The sequence below is a fragment of the Diadema antillarum genome, unplaced genomic scaffold, assembly GCF_040938485.1.
Source record: "Diadema antillarum isolate AM-2024a unplaced genomic scaffold, OU_Dant_1.0 scf00000197, whole genome shotgun sequence".
Lineage (NCBI taxonomy): Eukaryota > Metazoa > Echinodermata > Echinoidea > Diadematoida > Diadematidae > Diadema > Diadema antillarum.
In genome coordinates this window covers 1,300,246-1,315,619 of record NW_027271086.1, presented here as the reverse complement: position 1 = coordinate 1,315,619, position 15,374 = coordinate 1,300,246, and the positions used below count along the sequence as shown (strand labels likewise).

The 15,374-nt window shown below is 41.3% G+C and overlaps 1 protein-coding gene across 1 annotated transcript in view; it reads right to left on the bottom strand.

Moving 5' to 3' along the window:
- Positions 1–15,374, bottom strand: part of LOC139723711 (uncharacterized) — a 90,253-nt gene that overhangs the window by 24,124 nt on the left and 50,755 nt on the right. The window contains exon 3 of the mRNA XM_071634932.1: positions 5,189–5,340. Coding sequence (XP_071491033.1) covers positions 5,189–5,340 — 152 coding nt within the window. The remainder of the gene's footprint in view (positions 1–5,188; positions 5,341–15,374) is intronic.

Sequence of the window (15,374 nt, the reverse complement as noted above, 5' to 3'; positions counted from 1 at the left end):
TGTGCCTAGTTGAAAGCTTTAGTCGACTTTCGATTGTCTCCATTGCATAGTCAACGCAAAAATAAAGTCTATTAGGCTGGCGTTTGATCAACGTCTATATCATCTATTTCTGATGTCTATTTCATGATTATGATTAGGTTCCCAAGTTGCAAAAGTTTGAAGCCTTATACACAGTCATACTTGAGAGCGTCAGGGGTCGTTTTTGTGACACGGTGGTGGCCCTCTTCTCTCTATAAGCATGACATGGCGGGCCATCTGTACTATCGTCCCTTACAAGGTCTGAGATATCTATTCACACTGTTTCTCTCTGTGCAGGCTTTTCAATGGGCGCACCGGCAGTGTGAAGCCTCATGTTGAATGTTCACATGACCCTTGTATGGGGACAGCCATAGCTCTTCAAGGGAGCGCGCACTCGCAAAACGCACTCGGTAAACGTGCGCCATAGTCGAATTAGGAACGAGGAAAGGCTGTAGCACGTACACTATTGTACATTCAATCGCAGGCACGTCATTAGCAAATGTTCCGATGACTCTCTCCTAGTATATATCGCGCAGGATGAAGAGCATGTTTTGAAACAATGTCAAACAGCTACAGGTGGAGCTGAGATTTGAACCCCAAACCTTGCGCGCTCGCAGAGCATGCGCCTTCCCTGACTACGGGACCCTCTTACACCATAAAGATCTTGGTTTTACTACTGTGCTTGTCAAAATATTCGCTCTATTAGTTTGAAAAATATTATTTCTGAAGATATCTCTCACGTAAAATGTGTACGTCGTGCAGTACTCCTCGTGTGTGCTCTCCTAAACCTATATGATGGGCTTTTAAAGCAAAGAACCTTTCTTCTTCCTCAACCATGCCACGTCCCCCATTCCTCCTATGCCTCCTATCCTATCTCTGGCCGCTGCCCCTCCGTCAAATGCCCAGTGAAAGTGCCCCAGTGCGCGTCAGGTGATGAACAGCCGAGCATAAAATGAACCGCTTTTATGAATTATGCAAGACTTCGTGGGCAGATGCAAGACTGACAAGACCTACCGTTTAGGAAGGCAAAAAGGTAAGGCGGAAGTGTTCGACACTTTACGGGGAAAGAAAAGAAAGAAAGCAAAAATCAGTTTCATCGCAGTGTTTCACACCTCCTTTTAGAGCTTAACGCATCTGCCAGCCGCCATAAGAACATAGATAAGTAAATAATGAGATTATACTGCTGAATCCTGATCATGATTTAGATAGATTGGTTTCTGGATGTTTCTAGATTCTTTTGTTAAAACACTGGACTTGACTTATTCCAATTCCCCTCCTGTTACCCTCCTCATCTACCTCCCCCTTCCGTTTCCTCCCCCTCCCCATCCATCTACGACCAACCCGCCCTCCGCTGTTATGCAATAGGACGGCAATAATATTTGAAGAAATGACTCCTTCGATCAATGTTGATAGAAAAAAACCCACCAGCACCAACAACAACCACCACCGCTTACTAGTAGTTCGCCAGCTCTTTCTGTATGATTAGACTTTGAGGCTATTTTCGGAACGAATTTCCTGCCTATGCCCGGGAAGAAACACGGCATAACAACAAGTTTTGACTGTCATCCGCTACGAATAAGATGCGGTCCCCGTTGTCCTTCAACGCTTCCCGAAAATAAGTACAAGGTAATGAACATGCTTACTTGGAAAACACACTTCTAGGCAGATGCACTATCACTAATGATGCGGGATCATTAAGAAGAAAAAAACAACAACAAACAGCAACCCGTTGCAAAGATTGACGGTTAATAGTGTTCCAGCTCATTATGCAATCAGATTATGGATCATCATCGCATAATAAACGCATACGTGTAAATGTGAGTATATACGTGTGCGCGATGTGCGTATTCATGGGAGTATATTATTCGATGAGAAGGGTACTTGTATTTTTAATTACTTTTCGTTATTCTTATTTACGTCAATGAAAGGCAATTTGTCAGTCAGTTGCAATTATATCTTTTTTCCAACATTCTCATATTATACCCTCCTCGGAGTATATGCAGCTACAATCTACGTATCTCTATGTTGTAGTTCATTTGTGTACACAATATTGTTTGAACAAAAATATGAAAATTTCTCACATTCTGATATTATTGATATAAAGGTAACAGGAGAAAACGACATTCTCTTCGCGTCGCACCATAGCACTTTAATTCTTTTGCACTCATCTCCGATTCACATGGTTTTAATAGAATAGAAATAGATTATAGGTCTTTCAAATGTCACTGTTGATCGCTACAATAGTTCTGTTAAAGTAAAACCCGGATTTCCATGATGAAATCAAATACACTCTCGGAGGAATGAATTTAACTGCATTATTTTGATTAGATTGAATTAAATCAAATTCAATTCAATTCAGTTGCAATTATTTCCATCCAATAAAAGGAAACGCAATTACATATAAACTGGATAAATCATATCATTGACAAAGAAATGCAAATCATAAAGTTTGATACATAGTATATGAACGAATGAATGTATCATGATATAAACAATGCATATACTTTGCCCCGGCAGCGGATCTTATGACTAAAAAAAAAAAGAAGGCAAACGAAAACCAAACAATGACAACGACAACAACAAAGACAATAGCAGCAGCAGCAGCAGCAGCAGCAACAACAACAACAACACCGTTAACAATAACAACAAAATTAACAACAAAAACAATAACAATAACAATAATTACAACAACAACGACGACGACGACAACAACAACAAGAACAACAACAACAACAACAACATCAACAACAACAACAGTGAGCTATGATCGTCCGGTAAACTTTCGAACTCCCAGGGAGGAAGGAGATGGCTGAGAAGAAGAAGAAACACAATCCTCCACCATGGGGAGGATTAGAGGAACTTCGGTGCACCCCTCTCCCCTCCACCCCACCCCACCCCCACCCCACCCCACTCCTCATTTCACCTCCATTACACTATTATAGACGTCACTGTACGTCGACCTCACTTCCGTGAAGACATGGAGGTGATGGTGATGGTGGTGCCCGCCATGCGTGATGACAGTACGAGGTGTCATGTAACTCATCACGGAATTCTTCGGGGTAGATTTTTTTTTTTGGTAATCTCCCGACACATCATCTTCCTGGTCACTCCGTCTCTCTTTCTTCTCCCTTTTCTTTCTTTGTTGTTGTTGTTTTTGGTTCTTCTCATCTCTCCCTCAGCCCCTCCCTCTTATTCTTTGCTCGCTCTCATATCGCCATCTCTCTTGGTTCTTGCAGACAGAAACCCTATACGGTGTCATCTGAGAGAGAATGGGGTATCTTTATCATTCTTTTTTAACATCACCATCTTCCGCATCTTAACCACTGGTTACTTCCCTGGCCCCTTCCCCCTCTTTCTCTCTCCTTCTGCTCTTTGTGCGGAACTCCAACAGTTTCTTAGCAACGCTTTGATAAAAAAAAAGGAAACAAAAAATGGAGGACAAGATGTCTAATCCCTCCAAACTCTCTCTCTCTCTCCATCTCTTAATCTATCTTTGTCTCTATCTCTTTTTCTTGTCTTTTCTCCTGTCTATCTCTCAATATTCCTCTGTACTCAACAACAGAATCGAGCACGGTATCAACTCACAAAGAAATACACAAAGATGCAACATCCTTTTTTCCCTTTCCCGTCATTCTCACACCCTCATAATATGTCTCCCTTCTCTCTATCTTCTCTTAAATATATTTCTTCCTCATTTATCTCTCTTTCTCCATCTCCTCTCTTATTATTCTCATTCTTTCTTAATACCTCCCTCCTGTATCAGTTCTTACCCCCTGCCTCCGGTTACCTGTGAATTATTGAATGATATGCCTATCGTCTTCTCGTGGTTCTTGTCTTCTTCTTTCTTTCTTTTTCCGCGCGGAAAAATCGTCCAACTGCTGTCTCCCAGTCCGCTATTCAGAGGGCGGCAGACAGGGCCTTGTGAGGTGGGAAATCACGGTAATCCAACGCTCATGCATTTATTGATAAGATTCTTTTGTGCTTGCTGACAGACTGTTGCTGCAAAGGATTCATCAGAACCGATAGGGGGCCAAAATCGCGCCTTCGGCAAACAAAAACAAGACGATAGAAAAGACAACTGTTTACTCTAGGAGACAGATAACAGACAGACAGACATATATACAGACACAGACAGACAGACATACAGACAGATACACACACATTCACTCTTAGATTAACATCACGAGAGTGAAAAGTAGCTGACATACGTGTTTCATTAACATCAACAGTAATTACGTCGGTCCGCGTCTAATGACAGAGCCAGTTATGTGTCAATTTTTCCCGACTATATCACATGCATTTTCTCCCATTCAAGTATAATTTTCACCTCGCTGTTGTCAAAGAAGATGAAGGTGATAATCATACCGACAACGAAACGACCTGTAATTATAGCGATGAGGATACTATATGGACAAAGAACCATTCTACTTGAGTGGTGTCACACTGTGAGGGGATATCAGGATCGATTACTGCAGGAGTATACACCTCTTGTGTTTTACATGTTTTAAGAGCCTCGGTATTCACGGTATTCTGCCCCAGAACGCAGCGATCAGACTAACGTGAGTGTGTGTGTGCGTGTTTATTTGCTTTAAATGAGCACCATCAATGTGATGTGTCATTAAACATGTTATTCAATTGTGTAATCGAATATCACCATATTCATACTTCATTCTATACACTGTCTCCACTATACCATGAATACCAACGACTGGTTGCTATATAATGTGCTTCAAACTACGACAACGAACTACATACCACTGCTAAGTCATTAACGTGCTTTCGATGCCGCCTCGGTTGTGTCAAACTACAGTATACGGAAGCAAATTTAGGAGAATTGCAAAGACCCCAAAACAAAGAGCAGAAATAGCTTAGTAGGAGAGAGAGATAGATAGATAATAAATACACAGGTAGATCACAAGATATGATATATATTTGTCTGTGTACAAAACATACCGACAGACATGACAGACAAAAAATGCCCACTTGTAAATCATATATATTTACATAGACAGATAGATAAATACATATATGTAGGTATAACAAATAGATAGATAAAACATATATGAATAGATAACTAGGTAAAAAAGAAAGATAAACAACTAAATTTATTATTTAATCATAATATCATATTTCAAAGGTAAAAAACAGGATAGATTCATAACATTCTCACCTGTTGAGCCCCCGTTTTCCCTTGACGCAGTATTTACAGAAGAATATGACAGCGATGACAAGCGCCAGCCCCCCGGCGACGCCGGCTATGAGTATGACGACCGTCAGGTAGGGGTTCTCATGAAGTGCACTTGCGAAAGACTCGTTGCCTCGCTGGGGGTATATAGGGGTGGGTGGAGGGGGGGGGGGAGGGGGAGAGGAGGGTGCAAACAGAAAGAAAGTTGCGATTTAACAAATAGCACTCTTTAATTTAGCATGGTCTATCATGTCTACCGCTTTGTCAAATATTAGAAAAAGACCTTGAAGAAAAGTTCCATCCCACATAAATATCATGCAAGAGTATGGGATATCAAAATTATGATATTTCAGTATCAAGTAGCCCTAATCATAATAACAAACCAATCTAAACAGAATATTAACCTGCCACGCTGTAAGCAATTATCTAAAATTCCCTCCTAATGATTTATTTTCCGAGCACTTGATGTATCATCTAGAAAATAATGAAAAGAGTAACACAAAAGAAAGAAAAAGTTTTTGTGTGTCTTTCTTAACCTTTACTTTCAACAATTATTAACACTGTTTTGCGACAATTCACTATATCTGACGCATCCAGTACATCACATGCGAAAAGCAAAAACGAATGTGGCCAAATCGTTTGAGATTACTGTGAAAACTCCCAGTTTGGATTTCAGTTTTGGATAACTGTATACTTTTCCCCTCTCTTAAATAACCCCATTAGTAAACCCATAATCGTATCCTATTTACATTTAATGTTTTAAACGTTTCCTTCTCAATAATCAATGTTTAGAACCTGATTGATTTCAATGTAAGGGCATGCATCATGCACGACCACCAACTTTTAGAAAGCGTGGAGATCATAGGTTTCGTAACTGACGTTCACAAACATTAAATTGACTGTCCACATCCATCTTCCAGTCAGTTTCAAGTGGACCTGCCATTTTTCCCCCTCAGAGCATTGATAAATGCAACAAGATTTTTAATTTGAAACAATGTAGGCCTATACATGCTTTTGATTCGATAATTACATTTAGTTTTCACCTCATACGATTAATTGTTGCGTACTCGAGATTAGTAATTTTCTTATATTATGCTATGTTATGTTCTGTGGAAAAAGGAAAATGAAAATGAACTGAAATTGAATTGAAGTAACCACGGCAACGATATAGCAAAGGAGACGCTTCAAAACGTAACATTTGATTAAGGGATACTTCGTTATAATCGGTTACAAAACACAACGCATAAGATGATACAAAAGATATATTCGATAGAATCCGTAGACAAAACCCAACGACACACACTGAAAACCAATAAAGAACACCATATATTATAGGACCACGTATCAAACTCAGTCAGTCTGTGTGTAGCAACATCACCGTGCAATCGACGAATTCCAGTCACTAATCCTTAATTCCTGTTGAAAAAAGACCGACGACAATGGATGAAGAAAAACATAAAGGACGGGAGACGACATATATAAAAGAACGAAAAAAAAAAACAAGACGTGAGGAAAAGGAGAAACATACAAACGAAAAGAACAAAAAGAGGACACTTGAACAAAATAAAAGAGCAAGGCACACTGCGTCAAATCCTTTGAAAAAAAAGAAAAGGAAGGAAAAAAAAGCAAAAGTAGCAATGCAAATACAGCGGTTTGCTATCGATTAACTCTAACTCCTTTACAAGCGTGGCATCTTTGTAATGATAGAATTGCTAGTCACGTGCGGTTGACTCTGCAAGCTATCACCCTCGACCCCCTCCCCCACCATCCCCCTCACCATCACCTCTGACGGCTATATCTCCCCCGAGGGTATGAATACTGAGAAATCGGAAGAAAGGGACATTTAAGAATATGGGTTGATTCAGCTGGTTCGGGGGAGACACATGACCAGCTTCGGTGGGCAATTGTTCATCGGAGGAAAAGTAGGTCACGACAAGGGTATGACACGCTATAGGGGGCTCAGTCTCTCCTCCGTACGTGATTTAAGTCACACCCATTTCATTTCAATATGGGTCTGCGATTGTTCAACGCAAAACACACACAAACACACACAGACACACACACACACAAATAAAACACACACGTGAAATGTCTCGGTGTCTTTACCAAGTGTGTGACATAGTTTACAGAGAGACGGTAAGACGAGTAGCGTGACGAGTTCCTTTGAGTCAAGTCCGATTCACGACAGGTGTTTACAGGATGTCTGTCCACAGGCCGAGGCAGAGGATAGTGCGCATTTGTCACGGAAATGTATCTGTCACGGCTCTCTTTCAACCCCCCCCCCCCTTAACTTGGCGTTATAGATGAACCTTTACAAACTTACGTATATATTTTGCAGTTCGATTACCTCGTTCAGAACTAGAATCAGGTTTTGTCGCATTTTTTGTGAACACCAGATATATAGTCGAATCATAATTTCACTTTTCCATAGTAAATACTAACAAAAAATGTTGCGATTAACCAAACCGAATAAACCGAACGTTTATAATATTACTAAGCGTTTTTAGTAAGCTTTTGTGAGGGAAGAGGTATATCCAATAAGTGCTTTGATCCGACAGTCTGAAGTTTGACTTGTCCCAGACTCCAATAAACTAAAGACCAAAGTCGCCTCCAGATACACTTTTCTTTTTTGCGTCTCAAGCCGTAGAGCTGCCCGCCAGTTCACAGTAGAAAACGTCTTATAGTTTTACTGCAAAAAAAGGAAGCAAACGCCACCTTCGTCAATGATTAACAACTACCGCTTTTTTGGGACGGGGTTTTCAAATTTACAGAATATTCTTTATTTACTCATTACGTCACCGATGGGTTTCAGGTACTTCAATCTTTGGTCCCACGCTAAGATTACTGCCCACATTGATAACGTACGAAGCTCTTGGGTGTAAGCTATTATGATCATGGTCCCTTACACGTGATGCATGAATACATAAAAATACAATTTAGCAAAACATGAACCAGGTCGGAATTCGTCGACAAAATTTATCCAACACACGGACACATACGCTGCTGGTGCATGAGAAAATAAAGTTAACTGACTGGTATCCAAGTTACGTAACAGGACCCCCTGCTGATGAATTGGGGATGGTGCGCATTTAACCCTTAGTCATGAGCTCCATACACATAAATGCGTTAGATATCAACATTCAAGTCCGTAAACTATGGTCAAAATCAAAAACATTCCAGTCAAGTAACAGAGATGTAAGAGTCCCTCCGATTCGAATACTTTCATATCTACGGAAGCAAGTCAGTTCGCTTTCCGGCGCTATCTCCCTGATGATAACCGGGGGAAAAAAAAATGGTGTTTTACTCACATAATCGCATGATCCAGCAGATCAAACTACACACCTGTTCGCAATAAAATTATGAATTCGATTTTTCCGCGTTCTACTTTGCTGTTACTCATTGTGATGCCTGTTGAAAACAAGCGCATGCCCACGCACACGCACACGCACACACGCACACGCACACATACATAATACACGCATTCAGCACTTTCGAAGAATCTATGCTCACCTTCACCTAAAGTTCGCTGAGAACGAGACTGTTCTCAGCTAACACTATCCTAGTCCAATGTAAAAAGACTAGAATCTGAAATACATTCTTCACAAGCCAGTGAAAAATGTAGATAATGAACATGGGCAAATCATACCGTGGCTCCTTTTGCTACCACGCCCCTACAACATGCAACTGACAGAGAATGGGGTGGAATTTGTCACTTGAAGAGCTTTTAAGACTTGAAAACCTGTTTGACAAAAGAAAAACAATGACCCAAAACACAACGCAACAACCGTCGTAATCACCAGGCAATCTTTTAAGGAAAGGTGTTGAAGTTAATAACATGCACCCATACAGGAGGTAAGAGTAATGCGTAACTTGGGAGAGGAACCGGCTTCTTCTAGACCGAAAGGAGGGATCAATCACCCCTCATCTCATACCTCATTGATACAATCCGCGTTCGCCTCTTCTCCAGCCATGCGGCCGATGAACACCTCAGTCACAACAGGACCGTTCTTATGCTGCGGTTTCCTGTCGTCTGCGAGCAGTCCCTCTCTGATTTGCGAGCACACACACACACCGGGGGGATACACGAATCAATTCGTGGTATGGTTTACCCGGTCATCTGCCAGTCAGCTACCCTCTGATTGGAATTGACTCGGTCCCCCTACGTGGTGAAGCGATCCCATCCATAAATCATGCAGCTCGCTCCCAGTACGAGTTTCGGCAGATAAATTTCTCACAGAGATAGATTCACTTGTCCTGGAGATCCACTCACGCTAATAAAAGAAGAAACGGAGAGCGCGGTGATATTGATTCGTCAGAATGACCACGGATAGCATTCGCCATTCAGAAAGCGAAATTTATGCTGTGCCGCGCCCGCGCGCTTTCTTCACCGAGAGAGCGTCCAGTGCAGACTACCACGGATTTTCACTCCAGTCAGTCCTTTATGTCAAAGGGGATTCCGCACATTCCGTTTTTTCCCCCTCAATCTACCTGTCTAATGGGCAAAAATGCAACCGAGTGCTGCCAAATGGTGACGCACGGAAATGAAATCCTCCATGCGCGTTCGGTGCGGATGGGTTGACTTCGGGTGTCCTCCGTTCACCCATAAGCATTCGCCTCCCACACTAATTTCGCTGGGCATCATACATTAGCGCCGCGTGTCGAACGGATGACGTAACCCAGTATTTTGTCAGGTACGTATAAGCTCCAAGACAAGGACTGCCAATACGCATACTTTCTGGCAGATAATTACGCTTATGAAATAATCAGCCGATACAGTGACTGTCGTACGTTCACCTTCGTTCATGTCATCCCGTATTCTCGCCTTCCATGGCAAAATCATCTTGCTGTATCACACTTCCTAACTGTTGAATGCACGCTCCACACAGGAAGAAAAAAGGGCTCTAACTTCTCGAAACTCTATGAAACGTAACGATTGTAGCTAATATCATTGCTGTATGCACACAAGTTTGTAGGCGCATTCGGCGCACTTTTGACAATTAAACATGCGTGGCGTCTTCAAGTTGTAGTTGTGGATAGTTGACCATTTACTTTGCACACATTCCGTCTGTGGATCATTGGTAACCTATCTGCTGGAGTTCATGGGTGATTGAGCCAGAGTGTCGACCTGCCTTACCATTGGCTTAACAGGCTGCCCCCAATATTCAGTACTATGATGGGGCACAAGCCAATTCGAAAGCGACAGTCTGATGGTCATCTCTTTCGTAGTAATGCCACGGTGAATGAGTGGTTTCATACCAACAGCGGAGACAAGTAAACGTGTCCTCTGCCGCTGCTTACGGCTGATCATTCATATGATGGCGCTGTAACGGATTTGAAGGTTCGAACCACCCACGCATTTAAGTTGACATCGCAGTATAACCAGCGATTATTATTTCATTTTATTCACCAACTCTGCCTCTTCCTTCTTCTGTTTTTCTTCTCTTCTCTTCTTCTGTCTTTCATGTCTCTTTCACATTTTTTACAATTCCATTCTCAATTTTTCTGTCATCGATGTATTATGAACGGCTCACGTGCGTGAATGCTCGGTGTTGCATTGTGGAAAGAGTTGTGTTGAGTTGCTGGCGACAAGGGCCTCTTCCAGATCACAGGCAGTGGGACTTACGGCTATCTCAACCGTTGGTTATCAGACCTTAGTAAGCCCCCGGACCTTCCAAACGGCGGCGGGACAAAAAAAAATCTTCCATATTCATCGAGGCATGAGGGGCACGAATATGAAAAATTCGCCCCCTCTTTCCCCCGACTCCGCTGCTCGAAATCATGTTGCCGCGATGGCTTGCCGCTTCACTTTTGACATTTCCCCCCGGTAAATGTTAGTGCGGGACGAAACGGGGGTTGACATTCAGCCAGAGCGCCCTGCCTCTGGTACTGATTAACATTTAGAACTGTAATCCGCAACGTCCATCGACATGGGAAAGGAGAGGGAACACACGTATTCGCAGAAATGCATGCGCAGCATCGCCCAATCGTCGCACCACGCATATTACAATATGACGTCATATCGCATCGGATGGGATGCACAGAAGGACGTGTACGTAATCTCCAAGCGGCGACGTAATAAGCAAAATGCACATGTACCTTGTGATGATAAATATAATGGGTATGTGCATGACATTCTCTGTAAGAAGCATCTTATTACAGAGGTTTAGAGGCGCCCCGCGCTGATAATATCATTATCTAGAAATGTCAATATGGGCTAGACTTTCGATCCTACAAATATAACCCCCTCCCCCCCCCCCCACACACACACATACACACCCCACATACACACAAACATGCACACTCCCGTAATGCAATGCATGGAATATTCATGCACCAACAATTACAGTTCGGATAAGCTAAGATCCATCATCGAAGGATTTGAGCAAAAAAAAAAAGAAAAGAAAATAGATCGCTTGTTTTCCCTGGAAATTACTTTCTGCAGCACTCTTTTGATTATATTTTCAGGAGCAGACGACTACCAACCACTCAGATGATTGGACGACCGTCATTAAACGTGTAGCGCTCTGGCGGTTCATAGAAGAGACATCGGAAATGTTGGGTCAGAGAGGCTACAATGATTCTTCCTGATACTCCCTTAATACTCAACGGGCAATTGCAATAGTTATTCATGGCGCCTTATGTTACACGGAAGATGAGAAACAAAGAAGCAAGCAACATTTTTATATTGCCCTTTTGTAATATATGCAGCACGAACAAACGGCGCCGGAGAGTGAGCAATATTTGTTTACTACATGTATCAATTTCCTCTAGATCCCTTGCTTGATGTACAAAGCGGCAAATGTCCGTTCAATGTCTGATCGGCCGCTATGGGGAGCAAACGCTGTGAAGATATAGTGTTCGAGGCTCGAGACACTATGAACAGCAGAGCTTGAGTTCGAATCATGCCTGGTGCTCAAAGAAAGTCGAGCATAAGACTACATTTATCTATAGTCTCCCTTGACCAAGGTGCTTTAATGGATGGACCAATAACAATGGTGTTGGGCCAGTGGCAGTGGCATTGAACCAATGACAAAAGTGTTGGACCAATGACAATGGTATTGGACCAATGACAATGGTATTGGGCCGATGACAATGGTATTGGGCCCATGATGATGGTGTTCAGCCAATGATGATGGTGTTTGGCAAATGACAATGGTATTGGGCCAATAACAATGGTGTTGGGCCAATGACAATGGTATTGGACCAATGACAATGGTATTGGGCCAATGACAATGGTATTGGGCCAATGACAATGGTATTGAAGCAATGACAAAGGTATTGGACCAATGACAATGGTATTGGGCCAATGACGATGGTATTGAACCAATGACAAAGGTATTGGACCAATGACAATGGTATTGGGCCAATGACAATGGTATTGGACCAATAACAATGGTATTGGGCCAATGACAATGGTATTGGGCCAGTGATGATGGTGTTCAGCCAATGATGATGGTGTTTGGTCAGTGACAATGGTATTGGGCCAATAACAATGGTATTGGGCCAATGACAATGGTATTGGGCCAATGACAATGGTATTGGGCCAATGAAGATGGTGTTCAGCCAATGATGATGGTGTTGGGCCAGATATAATGGTGTTGCCAACTCTGAGGAGGCTACACCTTAACCCCTTATGTGCCAGAGACTTTGGACAGTGTGCACAATGCTATAGGTTCTTTTCTGCGTCAATCGGCACTCAAAGCATACAAAGGGTTAATAAATGAGGACACTATTGATTGATTGATTGATTGATTTACTGATTGACTGATTGATTGATTGACTGATTGATTGATTGATTGATTGATTGACAGACTGACTGATTGATTGATTGATTGATTGACTGATTGATTGATTGATTGATTGATTGACTGATTGATTGATTGATTGATTGACTGATTGATTGATTGATTGATTGATAAATTGATTGATTGATTGCTTGATTGATTTTCCGTTTTAAAGGCAATGGCTGAATAGCCCATCACAATCCAGCGATGCCAAGGTGACATCGCTGGTCTTCCATGGGGTCCAGAACATCAAAATTACAAATACAATACAATACAAAAAAAATGAAATACATAGATAAAAAAAGAAAAAACATATTCCTCGCATAATACAAGCTTTATCTTCATTACGCAGATCGAGTATATCTGTATTTCCGCGCTGCTCTTTTCGTTTGAGAGACCTATAACATACTGCAGACAGACTTGCACACCCTGGTTTTGAATGTAAGCAAAGTCACTGAAAAATGAAGATAGCTATATGGTCGAGTAAAATTTGAAATACGAAGCGAAAGGTGCAACCACTTAGAAATCAGTGTTTGATTAACCACTGCCACTGTGTGACTGCGTTGACTTTTGACATTCGAACGGGAACAACAGCTGAGATGAAACTTTATGGTTTGTAGGAACTACAAAATGTCTTACCTCTTACATATCTTAAGCTATTATCTAGCTGTTTTCTCGGCTTTGCATCTTTTCGACTTTACTCCGGAAACGCGGATATAAATACACACAAACCCACGCATGCACATGCAATACACACACATTCATAAAATACCTGAATAAGCAAATGAATAAATATATATCATATATATCATATACAAATATACAAATAAATAGATAGATATATATACATGTATATATATATATATATATATGTATATACTACATATATATAAATAACAAATAGTGTTTTGCTGTTTACAGTATATGGATGGAAACGTAGAACTACTTTGTAGCATTGCTGTAAACAAATCTGGTTTTTTCCCCGACGAGTCCGTAAAATGTCACTGTCGTTGTTTGCACACGTTCTTTCGAGCCACGGAGCGAGTGGCGGCCTATCGTGTAGTACTTCTCGTCGGTCGCATAACTTCAACTCGAAAGCCATAATTTTCTGTCAATATTGATGTGCGGCCGGGAGCCGTCGTAGACCAATCGCCTCTTCAACATTTTGTAAACACACCGTCGACATAATCTCACATGACACTTGACAAACAAACTGGATAAAAGGCTGCCGGTAAAGGAGCAACTCCAATTACAGAGAGAGAGAGAGACAGAGAGAGAGACAGACAGACAGACATACTGTGATGAACAGATAGATAGATAGATAGATAGATAGATAGATAGGGTAGATAGATAAAGATATAGATATTAGATAGATAAAGATAAAGATATTAGATAGATAAAGATACAGATAGATACATACATTGAGATATAGATAGATAGATAGAAATATAGATAGTTGATAGACAGAAGATAGAGAGGTGGATAGATAAACAAATAGACAGACAGATAGATAGACAGACAGATGAAAAGATTGATTGATTGGTTGGTTGATTGATTGATTGATTGATTGATTGATAGAAAAAGAATATGCCCGAGTGATTAAGAGAGAGAAAGTGTGCGTATATGTATTAAAGACAGTGAGAGAGAGAGAGAGAGAGAGAGAGAGAGAGAAAGACTGTGTGCATGTGTATGAGACAGAGAGGGGGAAAGATTGAGAGATGCGTGTGTGTGTGTGTAAGACATACACACACCTACAGAGAGTAACTGTGTATGTGTGTGCGTGTATAAGGCACAGAGGGATGGGGAGTGAATGAAAGGGCTGATAATAGATATGAATAGTATTACCGGCGGATTAGCCTAAAATCAAGGCTGTACCTCCCAGCATGCCTTTCTTTTGATAACTCGTAGGAGTCAATTTTATTTGAAATGACGACTGGCGAATATGTGCCAATATTCGATTGCTGGAAAAGAGGTTTGGGCTACTCCTAATTCAAGACTAATTACATTATCCTTGCTAAAGCAAGCGTATTCAATCACACACAAACACAAACACATATTTTTTTTCATCAAAACAAAGTATTTACAGTCTAGAGAGGACAAATGAGAGAGAAAAAAAGAGGACGGCGAGGATTTTAAGAAGCAGAAAACAAATGGAGCAAGGGAAGGTGAATACAGAAACGCCACTTTTCATCACTTGTTAAATTGGCTGCCAGGAAGCTAAGAAGAACTGCAGGGAAAATATAGTAGCAGATATGGATATGGTGAAATCTATTTCCTCTTTAGTGCCCAGTTGTTGAATGATGGCAAGATCTAAAAATAATCGGAAACGACTGAAATAGCTGCGAGTGAAAGAAGAGGCGTCATTGTGTCAAATATCACATTGACGA